The 19,941-nt window shown below is 36.9% G+C and overlaps 3 protein-coding genes across 3 annotated transcripts; 1 reads left to right on the top strand and 2 right to left on the bottom strand.

Annotated features, from left to right (window-relative positions):
- Positions 1–1,100: 1,100 nt before the first annotated feature.
- Positions 1,101–4,578, bottom strand: LOC105048305 (cyclin-dependent kinase F-1). The gene is given in 4 exon segments (XM_073260308.1): positions 1,101–1,432; positions 1,435–2,206; positions 3,961–4,415; positions 4,418–4,578. Coding segments are annotated over 4 exon segments (1,422 nt in total). The 5' UTR covers positions 4,446–4,578; the 3' UTR covers positions 1,101–1,265.
- A 155-nt stretch (positions 4,579–4,733) lies between these two features.
- On the top strand, positions 4,734–9,783 carry LOC105048306 (cytochrome c-type biogenesis CcmH-like mitochondrial protein). Its single transcript, XM_019851554.3, is given in 5 exon segments — positions 4,734–4,802; positions 4,804–4,830; positions 5,445–5,609; positions 8,607–8,738; positions 9,391–9,783. Coding segments are annotated over 5 exon segments (573 nt in total). The 3' UTR covers positions 9,571–9,783.
- A 1,594-nt stretch (positions 9,784–11,377) lies between these two features.
- Positions 11,378–14,656, bottom strand: LOC105048307 (rac-like GTP-binding protein 2). The gene is made up of 9 exons (XM_010927584.4): positions 14,500–14,656; positions 14,263–14,389; positions 13,620–13,707; positions 13,407–13,516; positions 12,784–12,847; positions 12,615–12,679; positions 12,458–12,523; positions 12,123–12,229; positions 11,378–11,701 (listed from the first exon to the last, which is right to left on the bottom strand). The coding sequence occupies exons 2-9, from the start codon at positions 14,359–14,361 to the stop codon at positions 11,668–11,670; spliced, it is 633 nt and encodes a 210-aa protein (XP_010925886.1). The 5' UTR covers positions 14,362–14,389; positions 14,500–14,656; the 3' UTR covers positions 11,378–11,667.
- Between the last annotated feature and the right edge of the window lie 5,285 nt (positions 14,657–19,941).

The following is a 19,941-nucleotide window of genomic DNA, read 5'->3' as shown; positions in this document are numbered from 1 at the left end:
TCTATGTTCAAATATGAGACTGACCGTCTCTCCCAATTGCATCCACCTGTCACCTATCTTTCTCGACTGAGCTGTTGAAAAATCTCAGCCGCTCAATGTTCCAATATGAGACATGGTTAATAACTACCAAACCTGATTCTCCATTCTCTCTCTCCCTCTCTCTAACAATTCCATCCACCTGTTACCTCTCACAGCCTAGAAATCCTGTACTCACTCAAAAGAAGGTAGGTTTGCCTCCCTGTAGCAACCACAAACATGCAAAGCTCGTTTGGTTCACGAGAAGAGTTCTCCCGTTAAAATATTTTTCCTAGAAAGCTAATTCAATGCCTGAAAAAGTAATTTTTATATATTTAATGATCATGAAAAATATCATACTAGAGAGTTCTTTATGTTTAATTAAACTTTTAATTTCTTTAAAAAATTATGTAAAATACATATTATATTTTTAATACAAAAAAATCATATCCCATTCTATTCATGCTTTAAGAATACTTTTGAAAAAAAAAATCATAATTAGGAATGGAAAAACCAAAAATCCATTATCCATATGAATTTTTTTTCATAAAACATAAAAAGTTTATTTTTATAAAAATGTCATTTTCCCATCTCTCTTTTTTGATAACTCAAACCAAACAAGATGGAGTCCTTTATTTTCTTGTTGACTACACTTTCCCCTTTGATACAAGTAAGTCCATAAGAATTTGAGGCACAAGAGGAAGTAGATGAGTGATTATCCATTCAACCTTTATGAACATATCCATTTTTTACTCAGATTTCCAATGTACCTGTTGTCTAGAACTTATGCAGTGGTCATGGAGGAAAAATAGCTGACCTATGATCTTTCTGATCATAAGTTGGATCTCCCATCAAAAACACATCGGTGAAATAGCAAAACCCCCTTTAGGATATCCGAAAGCTTGATGACAAAAATGACAACCCAACAAATTTTTTTTTTTTTTTGGGGTGGGGGGTGGCGGCGCGCCTGCTCGTAAAGGCCTGAAACAACTATTTGCAACGTTTCTTTTTGTAAACTCCCATAAGTTCTTTTCTCTGCAATCCCAAGTTTCTATACAACTTTTCCCATCCGAATGATACAAACATTACCGGAGCAAATTGCAGTTGTCTTCTCAGCATCATCGATTACTATTAACACAGCTCATCAGCCTTCCCCCATGCATATGCAGGGGCAGGTTTATGAAATTTTCACCTGCCTACCTGGTCAACACAATGTACATACACAAAAATACTAATTGAGATTGTCTACATTATGAGAATCGTATTGAGAAATCCTTTTCAGTGGTTGTCACATCCATGCCGAACTCATCAATATCAGAATCTGAACCCAAATCCCTGTAATCAGCCCATTCTCCAGGAGAGCTCTCGTCATGCCCATCCTTTATGGAAGGAACCCTCAACTCATCTACAGGAGCAGCAGAGCATCTTCAGTAAAGTATCTGTCATGAAGAAGATCCGCTGCTGAAACTCTACTAGCTGGATCATAGCAAAGAAGCCTCCTAACGAGATTAACTTCAGCAGCTGATCGATTTTGCAGACATCCTTCCAAACCAATTGGGTTGTCAACTTTACTGAAGGAAATCTTATTGTAATCAGGTAACTTGGAGCAAGCTGTCCATATTTCTTCGGTGAAGTCTCCCAAGACACTAATAATTTTACCAAGCTGAACGATATCTGATGTCCCTGGGAAGAGAGGTTCTAAACTAAGAAGTTCAGCAAAAATGCAGCCTAGCGACCAGAGATCAATCTCTAGCCCATAGTTTGTGGATCCATAGAGAAGCTCTGGAGCTTTGAACCACCGTGTTCCAACACATGAGGTGAGGGCACCAGATTCATCATCTTCTTCAACCTCAAGAACCTCATAGGTATAGGAGCCTTTGAAGGGATCATCTTCCACATCGCCAGTGCTACACGTGGCAAGACAAGATGCATCACAGTCTTGCAGACTCATCTCCTTATCAGTGTCTTCCATTGCATAGTTTGCCTTGAGGCCATCCAGCTCCCGAAGATATTCATCTTCGTTGATAGGTCTGGCCTCTAGAGAAGTCTGGTTTTCGGGTCCATCTGGCCATGGCTGGTTGCTCTCCTGCACCTTTGCAGGCTGTAGTGGTATCCATGCCTCATTCTCTGAACCTTGTTGATGCAGACTACCGTCCGTGGAGATAAATCTAGTTTCCTGAAGTATCCTCGGCTAACAAGCCAAAAATTGACAATTTGTTGAAGATGACAAATTACAGATCCAATCAAAAAACCACTTAAAGTAAAATCTATTCATGGTTTAAATGCAACCCCCTGCCCTGTGGCTCACGGATACAAAAAAGAAAAGAAAAAAATAGACACTATTTAGTGGAACGCTGAAATACCAATATGTTTACCCCTTCAAGCAGATATACATAATCATATATAAGTGGATACATCCACCATGTTGCATGTGTCTAGAAATCATTAATATATTTCAAACCAACTAGTCAGTATATATTGGATGACCAAACAATAAAGCTAAAAAATGGGCAACCAAATAAAGTGCATGGTATGAAATAAGAGGCTATGTCAAGATTGGTATGATTATCGCGATCATCATCTGCAATTCCTACAAGCACTCAAAATGAACAGCAATTATCAAGTTCCATAAGGATCTCGACAGAAAGAAAAAAAAACCTTTTTTAGCTATCTGATAAATTCAAGTGTTCTAAGTGACACATCCAAAGCTGGTTCCATCTATATTTGTTCCCAATAAAAAGACAGTACACCAAAAAAAAAAAAAAAAAGGAAAAGCAGTAGATTTCAATGAGGAGATGAAGTACCAATATCCAACAATATTTTGACTTTTGAGTGTTTGAACCCCTTCAGAAGCTTCCCCTTGAACTCCACTTAGGTCCTTTGTCAAACTGTTAATACCCTTATTCCATACTCTCCCATGACAAATCCAAATCCTTATATTTGTCATCCATTTGCCTGATACTGCATCCGTTTATAATAAGCAAAAATCTACAAAACAGTTCAAAAAATATTTTTTCACTGATGGTATCAACATTGCCGCATCTTCCACTATCCCTATACATGCACAAACATACCCATCTAATACCCATTTTAATATATTTTAAAGGTCTTCCTTGATGACAACATAGGAAAGAGAACCACTTCTCTCCTTTCAAAGCTCACAATCCCATATCTTCACAACTTGAGCTTCCTATCACCATAAAGCCTATACCTTGGAATCACAAACACCTTATTTGTCTCTCAAGCTTTCACTTTTATTAATTCTAAAGTCTAGCCAGATAAGCAGCTAACTGAGCCCACCAAGAACTTTAAAATCTAGAAATAAAAAAAAAAAAAAATCATAGATTGCATTAGAAAACTCTAGATCTCAACTGAATGAAAATGAGAAAAAGAGATCTGCCCCCATGATAGCTAACTATTATACCCCAGATTTCTGTCTAACTGTGTTGATTGTTTTGGCCCTGATGTAGGCCGTTTGTTGTCAAAAAACACCATATCCATGCATTTTACTAAGATTTAATCATCCATCATCCATGTCTAACATCAGTTTTTTTTTTGAATAACCATGCTGGAGAGAACTTTGTTTGAAAAATGGTATTAGGAACAACCTGATAAAGCATTTGCAACTATTGTCTTTCCTAGTGATAATTTTCATCTGCAGACTGTTTAAAAGTAATTTTTCTGTTTTTTTCTGGCAAAGAAACATTCTTCTCATCTATGAACTTGTAAAATGGGAAGGGTAGTTATAAAGTAAGGAGGACAGAAATCATAAATACAAGCAAACAGAAAGCTACTCTTCTTTACCAACCAAGACAAGCACCATCCTAGCGCATGAAATCAATTATTCTTTATTCAAACAAAAGGACTCCAGAATTCATAGAAACAAAATATAACCCCAAGCAACCAAGAGGTAACAACAACTTGGGAGGGAATTCCAGAGTATACCTGCCCGAAATCCGCCAGCTTGAGAACCCCCTCGGCGGAGATGAGCAGATTGGACGGCTTGAGATCCCGATGGACCACCGCGTTCTGGTGGCACGCGCCGAGCCCCCGCAGAATCTGGAGAATCCACTGCTTGACCTCGCCGACGGCAATGCCGCCGCCCCTCTTGGCGTCGCAGATGACGGAGGCCAGGTCCGTGGGGAGGAACTCCAGGACGAGGACGGCGTCCTCGTCCTCCTGCCAGAAGTACTCGAGGAGGTCGACGGTGTTGGGAGCGTCCCGGAGGATCTGAAGGGCCTCGATCTCCCGGAACGAGCTCTCGTAATCGTGGACCTCCTTGAGGGCTACCACGACGCCGTCCGACCGCCGGCGGGCGCGGTAGACGTCGGCGTAGGCGCCGTAGCCGATGCATTCCAGGATCTCGTACCGCTGGGTGATCTCCGACTGGCCGTAGATGGGCTCCGGGAGGAAAGTGGAGGCGGATCCATGGCGGCAGCATGTCAGGAGGACGAAGAGTTAGGCTTCCAGCGACGTTTTCTAGGGTTCGAAGTGGCCGGGCTTTTCGACGACTACGAGCAAGCCCCGAGGGGATCTGGCTTCGCGTAAATGCGCTTGCTCCAAGCTATAAAAATACCGAAATACCCTCCAACATGTGGTGGTGCCCAGGAGATTGCTGTGCGGAAGGAGAGATGGTATTGATGTAAATAAGCTCCATGATAGGGTCATTAAGAGTAGTCGCTGTGTTTTTTTTTATAATAATACAATCCTATGACGTTATGTTTGATAGCAGGCTTGAAGTTTATACTGGCGTGGGACCTTACAGGCTAGGATTTTCCCCGACTTTGTTTTGGACTTGGAATTCTAAGAAAGAAGGTAAGCTCTAGCAACGGGAATTTTGAAGTTATTTGAGTATATTACTTCCTAAGAATTTCTAAGCTCCGCGTCCTCATATATTGTTTGAATTTCTTTTTTCTGTTGCAATTTTTTGTTTGAAATTCTTGGAGAAGAATCAAAGAACTGACATATGCAGAAGTCCACAGCTTATTGTTTTAGATATTATGGGTGAATTGAGATGCTCATGAGGGTGATTTTGCAGGTTACCTGTTTGATAAAATGGTTAAAAACTTAAAAGAATAATATATGTTTAAGTTCACGCATGAGTTAACTTTTAAAAGAGAACTAGAAATGTTCGATGAAATGCCTCGGTGGAAGATATAATTTAATATATATAGTGATAGTTTACAGGAAAGTGCAGTTGTAGTTTGTGAGCCTCTTTGTGATTCTGGAACTTCCAAGCAAATACTATCGTTGCTTACTTGATTGGGTGTTATAGCTTGAAGATTTTTATCTGTTAACTCTCGTTATAGCTGCTTTGTCTATTGATAATGGAATAAAGCTAGTAGATAACTGATATTCATTAGCTAAGTTGCTTTACAATTTGGTGCCAAAAAAAGCTCAGCCTTCGTGGTTTTTGATCTATGACTTAGTTTTGGGAGGAAGGCTCTTTTGCAATGGAAAATGAAGAAGAATTGAGGAAGGCTCAGACCATAGAGGCCCGGGCAAGGAACATTAGTCATAATGTCCGGTGCACTGAATGTGGGAGCCAGTCCATTGAAGATTCACAGGCAGATATTGCCATTCTTCTCAGAAAGGTATTGCATCTCACATTTTCTTTTGCTTTCTCCATTTTTAAGCTGTCCTTATTAACGGGCTTCTGTGTTACTGGTGTATCTTAATGATGGTAACATACTTAAAAGGAGTGCAGACTCAACCTTTATAATCTCAGTTTGTCTGTTCTATGATCTAACAATATAGAATTTGTGGCCAGATGCATAAACATGTTTTTTTAATATATAAAAAAAATGATTCAGCACAAATGCAAGGATCATGCTCTGCAAACCCTTAAAATAAAATTGAAAGAAAAATATTTCTGCTTAAATGGCAGATAACTTCTAAAGAGGAGAGGGTTCTTATGGCCCAGGTAGAAAATGCCTTTAATCAGTTGTTTTTACGTAAAAATTCTAAATTGATGGAAATGTAGAACAGGGGCCTTAGGCATGTTTGCTGAGTAGTTTCTTGAGCCGGTGGGATTTGCACTTAAAAATGCCTGTTTCTTTTGGTAACACACCCATATGAACTCTCTTATACATGGGGAAAACGAAAGACACATCAAAGCATGCATCACTACTGATTGCAATAATTCTATCTAAAGTAATGACACAGCCATTCAATCGAACAGGTTTTCACTTGAAGTCACAGCCTTCCATCAGATACTCCTTTTTTGAGAGGAAAGTTACTCTTTCCCCTTAAATCAAAGTCATTCATCCGATGCTCTCACTCTTGAATCCATCACACATGTCCATATGTCAGGTATAATTTCATCATTGGATGCCATCATAGGCATCAATCAAATACTTCCTCCCACCTGAATTAGATGGTGCTAGATGTGTCATGCAGAAGTTCCTTGTTGATGGGATCACATCTTTCCACTACACTGATTTCTCTTCAATCAGTCACATGCATCATGCATGCTGTATAACTTTTTGTGGCTTCTTTGGATTGTCAGTTTCCATCAAAATATCACATACTCCATCTTGTGCAAGATTTTAAATACTAGTATTGAATCCTATACACTTTTTTCATCAAAATGCTATGATGTTGATACAGTTTCGATACCAGCAATGTACCAGAATTAAGATACTCCGAAAATTGAAAACATCGGCACCAATTAGTATGCATTGGTACGAGCATGGAATGTTGTACTGTGTTGAACCGGCCGGTACATCCCGTACCGAGCCAGACCGGCGGGGAACTGGCACGGTTCGGCCGGTTCAAATGGTATACCGGTGGAGGAGGAAAGGAAAGAGAGAGAAGTGAGAAAGAGAGAGAGAGGAGAGGAGAGGGATGGAGGCGGGAGCCGTTGGAGGCCGACGGTGGTCTGCTGCGGCTAACGGAGGGTTGCGAAAGCATCTGCGGCTCGTCGGTTCATCTGATAGGGCTTTGAAACGAGCGAGAAAGAGAGAGAAGGGGGAGATCACCGGAGATGGGAGTGGACAATGTCGCAGTCGCGGATGCGGGCTTCGCCGAGGCCGGGGAGGGGTGGTGGAAGCGGCACGGATGACGTCGCGGTTGCGGAACAGAGGCTGTCGCTCCTGTTCACACGACCCCCTTTTTTAAAAACGAAGATCAACAGTGAAGCCGGCAAATAGAAACCGGCAAACGAAAACCGGCAAACCATTTGCTAGCTTCACTGTTTAAAAGATTTTTTTAAAAAATTAAAATTAATGAAGTCGGCAAATGATTTGCCGCTTCGCTTAAGTTTCAATTTTTTTTTAAAAAATCGTGAACAGGGCGTCACCTCTGTTTCACTTCCGCGGCGCCGCATGCATGGACTGTGCCGTCCGGCGGCCACGGAGGCCGTCCAGCGGCCCCGGCCCCTCCCTCCCCTCCCCTCCCTCCTTTTCTTTCTTCCTCCCTCTCTCTCTCTATATTTCTCTCTCTTTCTCTCTTTTTCTTCTCCCGGTTCAGATCCAGTGCCTTCGTTGGTTCGCTGCTGGTTCGGTACAATACGGAACAATACCGAACCGTACCATCGACCGGCTGAAATGACCATCGGTATCGAGACGGCGAATCTTGGGTACGACCAATATGATATCAGTATAATTGTTTCGGTGGCCTAGCACCTACGTCGGTACTAGTTTCATAGCGGAATGGTGTCATACCGGCCGTGCCATCCCATTTTGGTGGTTTGCCCTTGCATCAAATTGTCAGTTGGATGCAAAGCACCTGCCTTGTAATATTTCTTATGTTAATGGGATTACAATGTCCATCAAATAAGTTTCCCTAAATCAGTTACTTGAGTTGCTTATGATTCTTTAAGATTCTCTTAATATCTGGAAAATTCTCGTGCTACAGTTGTGACTTGGTACAGTTTCTTTCTTATTTTCCTAAATCAAGACATAACCCTTTCTGAAGGTAGATCTATTAATTCACCTCTGCACAAAATCGTATGTTTACTGATCTTTTTGATCTGGAGCCTGTACTTGCTTCAAGGATCCCCTTAGGTAACCTCTCTCTCTCTCTCTCTCTCTACCCTACTTTTTTGTCCCCATCACTTTTGAATCCTTCTCCTTTAGTTTTGTGGTTCCTTTTTTCTTTTTTCCTGAAAAACCCCTTATCAATTAAGTTTACCGAGTCTCTGACAAATTGAGACATTTTGAGTCATCCTTCGGCCATGACAGTCATTTCAAGAGCATCGTTTTTTGCCATGCTCCTCTGAATCTGATGCATCCCTCTCATGGACTAACCTGCATGACTTCAGTGATGGTCCTGCTGCTCCTGCACATCCCTTCCTTCATTATTAGCACACATCAAGTCTAAATTTCTCTAACCTGTCCATAAACTCATTCTATTCTCTAACGTGACATGGTCTATTGTAAATTGCACACTTTCATATTTGTTGCAGCTTCAAGGACAAGTAAAGGCTTGTGGCTTCCCATCTGACAGCTTTTGTGCTTTAACATATTTTAAAGCTTTATGCTATAGTAGCGGTTGATAGAAATTTTGCCCTGTCTTCTGACTGTATTACATTTGGTGGTTGAAGAGTGTTGCCTTTTGTTGCCTAGTTAAATTTGTCTTACATTGTGCAGTTGATTCGAGATGAGATTCGATCTGGTAAAACTGATAAGGAGATTTATAAAAAGCTAGAGGATGACTTTGGGGAGACAGTACTGTATGCCCCAAAATTTGATCTGCAAACTGCTGCTATATGGTTATCACCGGTCAGTCTACCTACATCCTTGTTTAAAACTTCTATTACTGGTAGTCATTTCACTTGAGAAGATACTAATACTTCCAGTTTATTAGTGGTATATGACTGAAAGATATCAAGTCACTCTAATAGTTTATTGAGGCATGTTTACAGCATGGCTCCATGTTAGCTTGAAGTTTTGGATCCTCTCCTACTTTTTGCATTAGCATATAATGGGGACTTTGGCCAATCCTTGACGGCCAAGGTTATGATTTTTTACTGTCCCACTCCCTGTTCACACATTTCAATGCAGCAGTATAGTAAGCTTAGACCATTCTATTAACTTATATATGTTTCAGTTCATGTATTTTAATTAATGATATACTCTCTTTTTTGTTGGTTGAGGATGGGTAGTGTTTACTCCTTGCCAAAAACTGGGGATGCTGACGAATTGAAAATAGCGAATAAAAAGATACTATTCTAGATACCAACTTAGAACTTTGTCTGATGCACCATTGCGTCCAAGTTACATTGAAAAATAACGATTATAAAAGGTCAAACTGACATGGTACGCAGGCTTTGGTGACATTAATTGTTCTGTAGAGTTGCATCATATATTACTTGATTTTTTAAAAATAAGGGAAAAATACACTGACACCAATTTGTGGATGAATCATGGACAGTTCCTTGTTGCTGGGGCAGCTGCTGGTGTATGGGCTTACCAGAGGCACAGGCAGAAGACTAATGTGCACATCATGGCACTGAACCTTGTGAGAGGTGTTCCTTTAACCCCCAAGGAGAAGCAGACCATGCTCGACCTCCTTACACCACCACCACCTCCAAAGAGAAGGTGGTGGGGTTGATGAAATGCATTTTTGCATGCGTATATTTACTTTAAAAACTTCAGATAACCCATATATTCCTTCAAGCAGTGTTTTGTATTGTAACTGAACTAGCTACTAGCTACTATTATCTACTGGTATAGTGGGTAACACCCACAACCTGATTGATGCCAAATGAATTTTAACACACTGAACAAGGTCATGGAGAATGGATGGAGAGTGTTGTACTTTGAATTGATCTTTTCCTGTGGACACTTGTTGAGCAGCATCTACAACATTTAAAGTCAGTCTCAGAGATGCCAACCAACCGCAATATATTATGGCAGGATGCGGCTAGATTGTTCATCCTAGTATGTAAGAATTTCAGATGGGTCCATCAAATCTGGCATCCTATCTAGTTCTACTTTCTTTCCTTCTTTTTTGTTTTTTTAAGCCCCAAATGGCCAACTTGTTCCCAAGCCTGTGTTTCATAGGTCTCCCACCCAATTCATATGATGCCTTGGGGTAAAAAAAAATTGTATATTTGGTTTATCAAAAAAAAATGACACATCTCAAAATAATTTATATTTGATAGAACATCTAATTTTTTTAAAAAATTATATAAAATCCATATTATGTCTTTAATAAAAAAAAAAAACTTAAAGATATATTTGGAGAAAAAATTATCTCAATTTTCAACAGATGAAATTAGACTTTTTTATATTGTACATGAATTTTTTTCATAAAATATAAAAATTTTATTTTTATAAAAATATTATTTTTTTTGAAAATTCCAACCAAATATAAATCTGTCTTCATTTTTTTCATTTTTCCATTGAACACTCTCCCCTCCTCTTCCAGCGAACCAAATAAGTCATATTTTATGAAGGGGAGCATGTTTGCTTGTGCAACCTGCCCATGGTTAACCTTAATTTTTTTTATAAAAAAAAAAATCGTCGTTGTTGCTGAAAGTCCATTATAAATGGAAGCAGCAGCGATTGACAGGAGAAAAAGTGAGCAATGGATCATGCCTTATTGCCCGTATCACCCTCCGCAAAATGCATTCCCTTGGAGCTCCCTCTTTTTTTTTTTCCTCTCTAGCAAAACAAACTTATTTGACACTTTGTCTACTAATCTGAAATTTCAAAAAAGATACGCCAACAATGACCATATCACTGAGAAAAAGTGATTCTGTATTTCCTTTCAAATTCCGGGATGGAAATGACTTTAGCTGGTTTTTGCTGTTTAGCATTTTAGTTCTCAATATCTTTCCCTACCGCAAATTCTGAATCTTCTGAGTTGGAATTTGCCCCTTTAATAGGGTTTATTCTTGTTTCCTGCATCTGTTCAAACTGCCATCAGAAGTTCACATACTAATAATTTTACATTCTTTCAAAATACTGCAATCCTGTAAGACAAATCACAGTTTATTTGTCTCATCACTTCATTAGCTTGTCCTGCATTACAAGTTGCCGCTCACTTGATTCCATCTCATTTAATCCAATCTCCAACATCTCTGCCTTTTCTAGCATGTATCTATAATTTTAGCTTTCCCCTCTTCCACTTGTTTTCATGAAAAGATTGTAGTTCTGGTGCATGTTTTGTCATATAGTCTGAGGGCATGTATCAGTTATTTCAACTAGAACCTTATTAGAAAGTATGAGTAGGCCCTTTTGGTACGTGCATCGCATGCTGTAGTCCTGTCTTGCTTAATGAGGACCCATCTTGTGCTTTCTGATCTAAAGTCCAGCTTTACGAACATAAGTTACATTACACATTCATATATATATATATATATATATATAATATATGGTTTTATCTTAAACCATCCATATCACACCATATCATCTATGTTCCAATAACATCACAGAATCTACTTTCTAATGCATGTCTTCCAAATATCTAGATCGAACAGGACACACATAATATGAAGGTAAAAGATGTTCAGTTCTTACAATAACAGCAAAAGAAGGATTCCTTCCCCATGAGCATGGGAGAACAAAAGGTTCCCTCTGGCCATGGACAAAGAAATAGCTCGCCAGCTATCTCACTAGAACTAGAAGACTGATGGTAATATGTTTCAGTTAACATGGTCATTGGCACATGTACTCACAAGTCAAAATAAGTTGCTTTCTCGTACTACGCAACACACGCACTTCCACATATGAATCTCCTGCAGAAAGAAGTTAACATACATGTCATAACAGCATTGAAACTTTCTTACAAGGTCCTTTAGATTAATATAGATGCCGTCTGGCTGACCATCTTAAGGGTAGCTTTATGTTTTATTGTCCTTTAGAAAATACCAAATTTAGAGATTCGCTGGCCCAGGATGAAAGAAGTTGGTGATATATTATTCTGAACATATTGCTTCTATCTAGCAGAAAATCTGTACCTTTCCAACTTCAGGAATCAAGAGGTGAAGAACTGTTTAGTTGAGAGAAAAGCAACAGCATAGCTTATAGATGAAATTTTTCTATTTTCCAATAAACTCTATCTCAGGATGCAATAGAAAACAGTCAACATTGTAGTCTCAATTTAAAAACTGGTCATAAGGAATTAGAAGGCAACTCTGCAATCAGCTACTTATTTACCTCATGGAGTAACCAGAGCTTCTTCTGGTTTTCTTCTTCACCATGTCCTTCCTTCTTGGTGGCTGAAGAACCACCTTGATTGCAGTGTCAAAAACAGCCTTGATGTTCTATCCAAAACAAAATATTTTTCTGAGAGAAATATCAATACTGAAATGAAAAGGGAAAATAACAGAAAAGTAGAACCCCTTAGACATGACACTCAATTTTGGTAACAAAGCAGTGGGGATGGTCATATATCAAGGCTTGGAAAACTAGAACAAGGCAACACAAATAAACTACTATAAAAAGCCTAACTTTTATTTTCATTTAAAACACTCATCTCTGGAGGAACATACCTTTTGTGTCTTCGAGCTGCATTCAATATATGCTGCAGCGCCTATTTGTTTTCTAAGTTCTTCGCCCTAACATAATGATAATTCGTTGAAATGCTCCTCGAAATTTGGGTGCTTATATGACTAAAACTTATCCAAGATGACCACAGATGTCACTTACTTGTGCAGACGTAATCACAGATGCGCCTGGATGATCAGCAAGATATCCTTTATTTTCACGTAGATCTGAGAACATCAAAAACCAAGATAACTACCATTGTCTCTTAAAATGCAAGCTCACACTATATCATATAAACCAAGAATTATTCAAATTGAAATCGATTACGAACCAAGCTTGGTTCCAACCAGAATAATTGGGACATTGAGTGCAAAGCGACAGAGTTCGGGCATCCACTGATTGACAAAAATAAACAAATAATCAACTATTAAAACATTTTATTTAAAGCATGAAAGGAAAATAATGGAGAGATTGATACCCAACCAGTGCTGCATAATTCTGTTAATATAGCATGTCACTTCAAAGGAAGCTCAGATGCATGTTCATAGATAACAAGGGCATAGTTGTGACAGATGAAAAGAGTACATTAATCCATATATTTCTTAGAGAACTAAATGAAGGAAGTATAAACTTCTAACCGACCAAGATTAGACATTAAACTGAGATTAGAACAACACATCCGTTCAAACACAACCAAAGACAGTCAAACCAAACATACAGGTAAAGTAGCACGGAGGAAAACCGAGTCAAAGAAAGCACTGAACAGGATAAGTAAATCAGTCTTCCCATTTGACCAGGGAAAGCCCTAGAGAGCAAAGACTGAGTTGGAGATGCGTCAGTTTAGCTTTATTTCAAAAAGAGAACAACCCATCTATTCAAACACCCAAAAATCCAATTCCACAGTGGAAAGGTGAAAAAGGAGAACAGGTGCTAACGTAATACTTTGATTAATACCTTCTTAAGAACATTCTCATAGCTTGCCCTGCTAATTAAAGAGAAGGCCAGAATAAATATGTCTGCTCCTCTATAACTCAGCGGCCTCAATCTGCTATAATCTTCTTGGCCTATTAACCAAGATATACCAATGTGAAGGCATTACAAATAATAAAGTAGAAAACAAATAGGATAATCGCACCAACGAAACTGAATTGATGATCTTCTAAGTACCTGCAGTGTCCCACAGTCCCAAGTTGACAATGCTCCCATCCACGCAAACATTAGCACTGAAGTTGTCAAAGACAGTGGGTATATAATCCTGCCCGTGAATTCAACAACATGATGGAAGTAAGCGATGGTATAAGATTTACAAAAAGATAACTTTTATAGTGAGAGCAATTTATAAATTATAGTTTTTAAGGTGGTACCAAAGCGAATAAGAATCTCTAACATACCAAGAATGGTAGAAAAAGGCCAATGAAAAGCCAACATACTCTGATTTAAAACAAAAAAATAAATAAAGGATAGAAGGAAAAACAGAACAAGTAACCAAATATCTACTCAGCTCAGAAGCCAAAACCAAAGAGGAAGGCAAAATAATAATTACAGAAAAAGATTCCAAACTGGAATGAACTAAAACAAGAAATACCATGCATTGCTTTTTCAAGGAACAGAGTGGCAAGAATTAATTTAAAATTTATGGCGAATAAAAAGAAGAGAGTAAATATGTGATATATAATCCAACACTACCAAACAAAGAAAATGTTGAAAAAACAAACAAACAAGCAAACAAAAAAAAGTGGGCACCTAACTTAAAATAACGCAATGATAAATTCATTACATGGTATGAATGGGATAGGGAAGTTAAACATACAGTTGGGAACCTGTTGCTGGTGTAGCAGATGAGCATGCAGGTCTTCCCAACAGCTCCATCTCCAACAGTCACGCATTTTATGAACTTCGTGGCACTCATTTTCCTCACCAGTCACCACCCACACTACCTAACAAAGAAAGGAACACAACTATCTTATAAAAGTTCTACAGTGATGAAACAACTAGAACAGCGAGATAGAGAGAGGGGGAGAGAGCAGCCATTAGAAAGCAAACTAACCAGAAATTGCCAGAGAGGAACCAGAAGAAGAAGAAGTCCAGTCTGAAGGTGGGAACGCAAAAGAGATGCCGATATAAATGCTGTTTTGTGGGTTCAGAAAATGTGCAACGTAGGAAGAGGAGTGAGAGGCGAGGATCTTCTGTACTTGTCTGCCCCTCTATAAATGCCAAAATCTAGCAAGAGATTTTCTTCTTTAATTTGAAACCACTGTAGACAGAGACGTTAGAGCGCATGACAACCGTGGAAATAAGTGCGGCAGTAACTGCCGCGAAGTTCCCCCCGGTCGCTGATAAGTGCTAGAATCACGTGAATTGCACGTGTTAAGTTTGGCCGTGGAAGCCATTTTACCCAAGAAAAAAAACGTGAATTCCACGTGAATTGCATGTGGAGGAGAAAGGGCTGTGGTGCGATTCACGGGACCAAACCAGCTCCAGCATGACAAGTGGGAATAGATGGAGTTGGACCTCCGAACAGAAATTTTTTTGTACACCGCGGGTTATGCAGAAAATCCGACGCGAAGCGCACCTGATTGGCTCATATAATTATTATTTTTAAATATATATTTAATATTTATATAATAATTTTTTATTTAAAAATTTTATATAATAAAAATATTTTTATTTTTTTAAAAAAATTATTATATTATTTAAAATATCATAATATGGTCTCAAATATCATATGAGAACGATATTTTTTGTCTAATTATTTTTTAATACACATTTAATGTCTACAGATCGATTTTTTTTGTTTAAAAATTTTGAATAACAAAAATATTTTATACTTTAAAAAAAAAATCATAACATCTTGTACATATTATGGATGCCGGATGTCATAATATGGACATATAATATCATAATTTTTTTAAAAATATAAATATTTTTGTCATACAAAATTTTTAAATGAAAAAGTTGATCTGCATACATTAAATGTATGTTGGAACTATGCAAATCAATCGGATGAGACGGTGCACTCCACGTTGGATTTTCTATACCACTCACGATGTACAAAAAATTTTATTTTATTATTATTATTTATTATTATTATTATTAACTCTCTTATTTCACCACAATAGAGCAATGTGTCACAGTCGTAGATTCGCAGTCCAGAAAATAAATTAGGAGCGATAGAAATGACTTGAGAACCGGTGATCCATGCAACTGACTATGATATTATCAACCAAGAATTTATAGTTAGAATTGAAATCAAATCGGATACCGCAGTATTCATATTCATATTTATTTTTTATTTGATAAATATAAATATAGATATAAATATTATTTAGATATAAAAATTTATATTTATTTTAAATAAATATAGATACAATTTTGATATTAAAAATATAAATATAATTATAGATATTATTTAGATAACTAAACTTTATTACTATATAATTAAAAATATTATTAAATAGATGACAAATTAAATTAATAACATATTTATATAGTTGTATATATTTTTTTAAAATTAATAAGTATTATATAAAATTATATAAAATTATATAAAAATTTAGATATTCGGATACGGATTGGATAGTTATCTATTCATATCTATATCTATTTTTTTTAATAAATATAGTCATATAAATATGTATATAAATATTAGTCAGATTTTTAAATTTTTATTTATATCTAAATTGATTCGGATACAAAAAGGATCACATGAATAATACTCATACCGCTTTTATCCCTAGTTGAAAAAGCTTAAACTAATATATATATATATATATATATATAACGATCTAACAGCTACCCAAAAACTAAGTGCTGAATCCAGAATACAAAAGCATCTGAACCCTTGTACGTAAGTGGCTAATCCAGAATACTGAGTGATAACAGGCGGACTCTAAGGGCAGCGATCAATTGGATATCGGAAGCCTCTAGCTGTTATAATGTCCCGCATCCTATATTAGATGATGTGAAGAGATTGATTACCACATTACAATCATTCAGGTAGTACATATCTATAAGAAAGTTTACAGGGTCGCAGGTTGGATTGCTTTATATGTAGTTATCCACATTGGGTCAATACTTTGGAGTTCTACACGTCACCTCTCTTGCTACTATAGGATCTGTTGTATTAGGATGCCATGGATTGTATCTACATAAGGGCAATGTAATAATACCAGGCTACCAACAAAAAAAAACAAAAAGCTTATACTATTGGTAGAGGACCTGACTAGGCTTATAAATTTATGTGACACTTCTATGACTCTGACAGAAGGCTCTTCAAAACAAACGAAATCCTTCCATCATTTTTGAATTTTGATGTGGATCTTTATATCTTTTTTTCCCATACTTGAATTAACGAAGAAACTTCGATCTTTCAACTCGATAATAGATCAAATCCAGCCCCAAAGAATTAGGAGTGTAATCCAGTATTGTTCGATTTGAACCGTACCAAATTATATTAAAAAAAAAAAAATAGCGAATCGAATCTGAAATAAACGAACATCGAACCGCACCAAATCGATTTATTCGATTCGATTCGGTTCGGTGTGGTTTATTTATTTTCATCATTTTTTTTTTAGACTGCTCTCTCTTCTCCGTGCTTTCCGATTTAAATTGGATCGTTCTCTCCCGATCATCTCTCTTCGAGACCACCGATGCCGGAGTAAAACAAACCAAACTTCAACTTTAAATTAACGTGATCTTCTGACTTAATTGAATGGGAATTTAGCTGCAGAGGATGCCCGAAATAACTTGACTAGGATTTTTATCGGACAAACAAAAAACTTTAGATAGATGCTTCCACGTAGCTTCTTATACAAGAGGAGACACTTCACCATGCGCGGTTATCAGATTCTCCGTGCTTTTGGAGCATTTATAAGAACGTGGATATTGCATTAGTCAATGTGCAAGTGAGAATAACTCAACCTACTCCACAAAAGGTAGGAACATCGCTATAAGCTTTTCAACATAGGCTGTCAGTATGTCTGATCAATTTTGTACCCAAAAAAGATTCATTACTCCAAGAAAGAGAGTTTACGACTGAAAGATGTTTTCTTAAAAAAAAAAAAAAAAAAAAAGAAAGAGAGTGATCTATATATATTATAATTATTCAACTTCAAATTTTCTAGAGTATATTTCAAGAATCAAATCCAAAATTTTTGTTTGCTAAGCAAATGGATTTGTTCACGAGGATGAGCATTAGTTCACGTAATTGAAGAATTCTATAGATTTATTTATTTTTTATTTGTGATAATTTATTGAATGATTTATTTTGAGCTTTTCAGTTTTTTGGTACGGGGAGGGCTGAAGTTTTGCATTTATACTTTGAAAATATATCCATGGTATAATATTATATAATTCTTCAAATGTTTATATAAGTTTTCATCCTTCTATATTGTGTCGACCATGTTCGGCGTTTGACCAAGGCCCACGTATACATTTAATATCTCCCTTCAAGTGGGGATAGTATAGAAAGAGAAGCTGTCTACACTGAAATCATAAAATATATGTATATCTTTTGTCCTTCCATACAAATAAAAACAAAACTGACTTGGGTGCACCCATATAGCCAACCAACGAGCTCTCACTGACATTCTTTCAGAAAAGTAGTAAATTTTTGCAAAGAAATTCTAGCTCAGCTTATTGAATGAGTCAATTTTGAGCTAAATTTTAAGTTAAGTACAATCTATTAACAAAACAACATGTATCTTTTTCGATAGAAAGATGAAATTTTTATTAATAAGATTGAGAGGCTTTGAAGAATAGTTGCTCCACAACGAAATCAAGAGATTTTTCTATCCATGTTTCGTAACTTCTGCAAAATTACTTGTCGAGAATATTATTGTATGATTAAAAGAATAAACATATAATTGAAAACACAAATGATCATGTATTCTAAATTTTTATTAATTTCTAAGAGATCTTTGAATGACAACTTCTAAATAAATTTCACATTAATATTAGGAACTCCTACAACCAAAGCTAATCATAGACGAAGCCTCAAGACTAAACTGCATTATTGTTAGATGGATCTATTTAAAATTTAATATTTTCTATGCCAAGATCTAAGTTATATCTATAATCCTATCCAGTAATCTTTTTTTCTTCAACAATGTTCATTTGTTGGAGAATTTGTCAAACTTGTGCACTCTTCTGCTTGCTAGAGTTAGTACCCTATTTTGTATTTTTTTAAATTACATATATGGTTTGATAGAGATACAGTTTTGATATGTTCAGCATTTTCCTTTAATTATATGTATAATTTGATAGGCACACATGGTTTTCATAGTGGTGAGGACACCGTCTTCGTCAGAATAGGTCATAGCCATCACCTTCATCAGGGGAGCACCGACAGATCATAGTTGTCACCTTCATCATGATAGATCGTAGTCATCACCTCATCAAAAGAGCATCTATTTGTATTTGGTTTGATTGTTATGTATTTGGTTTGATCTTATGTATTTGGTTTGATCATCGATTGAGTTGTTTTGAGTCATGAGTCATATAAGTTGAGCTTGATATATTTGAATCATGTGAGTCCTCTGTAGGCCAATCTACTTGACTAAGCTAAACCCAGATTATTTGAAATTCAAGTAAGAAATTTGAATTTCAAATAATTAGGACCTTAGTATAGGATTTACCCAAAGCGCCATCCATTCCTTTTCTATCGTGATTTCATGCATGCAAGAAAAGAGTTGGATGCGATTTCCTTCTTTGTTGAGGGCATCCTTTCTCTTTTTATTTTTATCGATCATATGGTTGTAGCAGCATATTTTAAAATAAGAAAAAAAATCTTTCTCAAATTTTTTGATGCGTCTTTCTCCTTTCTGCCCATTTCTTCCTTCTCCTTCTTCCTCCCTTCCTCCTCCTCTACCTCTTCTCTCCTGTTCTCTATCTTTTAATCTGCTATCCACATCTTTTCAATCAACAATAATCCACTCCTTACCACCCACAATCAAATTCACATCTTAATGCCCTCTCCTTGAAGGTTGAATAGAACTGGAGCAATCAAATTTTCTCTATGAGTTTGCGATCTCGATCTAAAGATAAGACGATCTCCTTCAATGTCAAACCTTTACGATGCTCTTCAACTCTTATCGGATTGATCTTCTCCTCCAGATCGCACAAGATTTCATGCTAAATGAGATTTTTTCTCGAGATAGTTCCTCCATATCATTATTGACTGCTCGAGAACCTACTTTGTTTGATTTATCTAGAAATTATTAGGAGTAGAGCCCTGACTTAAATAGGATAGTTCTTTAACAACCTTCCATCCAACCAGAATAAATTTCTGATGGTGCATGCTGAGTTTTCTTTCCTGGTTTATTTTAAATCTTGATAAAATAACTTCTGCATAATTTCTACGCTCGTTATAGTTTCTGTGCTACGTTTAGATTTTAATTGCATTTGATAATTCTTCTTGCTGATCTGATTATTAGGATTGCATGCATCTTATATCTAGATTTTTCATTCTCGTCCCGCATCAATTTTAGTA

Source organism: Elaeis guineensis, chromosome 7 (genome assembly GCF_000442705.2).
Source record: "Elaeis guineensis isolate ETL-2024a chromosome 7, EG11, whole genome shotgun sequence".
Lineage (NCBI taxonomy): Eukaryota > Viridiplantae > Streptophyta > Magnoliopsida > Arecales > Arecaceae > Elaeis > Elaeis guineensis.
This window is presented reverse-complemented; position numbering and strand designations above follow the sequence as displayed.

Excerpts from the sequence above, each read along its gene's own strand:
- LOC105048307 (XM_010927584.4), bottom strand. The coding sequence starts at position 14,361 with ATGAGTGCCACGAAGTTCATAAAATGCGTGACTGTTGGAGATGGAGCT. Across the intron at positions 12,524-12,614 it reads CTGTGATTACGTCTGCACAA|GGCGAAGAACTTAGAAAACA; the intron begins GTAAGTGACATC and ends TCATTATGTTAG. Across the intron at positions 12,230-12,457 it reads GCAGCTCGAAGACACAAAAG|AACATCAAGGCTGTTTTTGA; the intron begins GTATGTTCCTCC and ends TGTTTTGGATAG.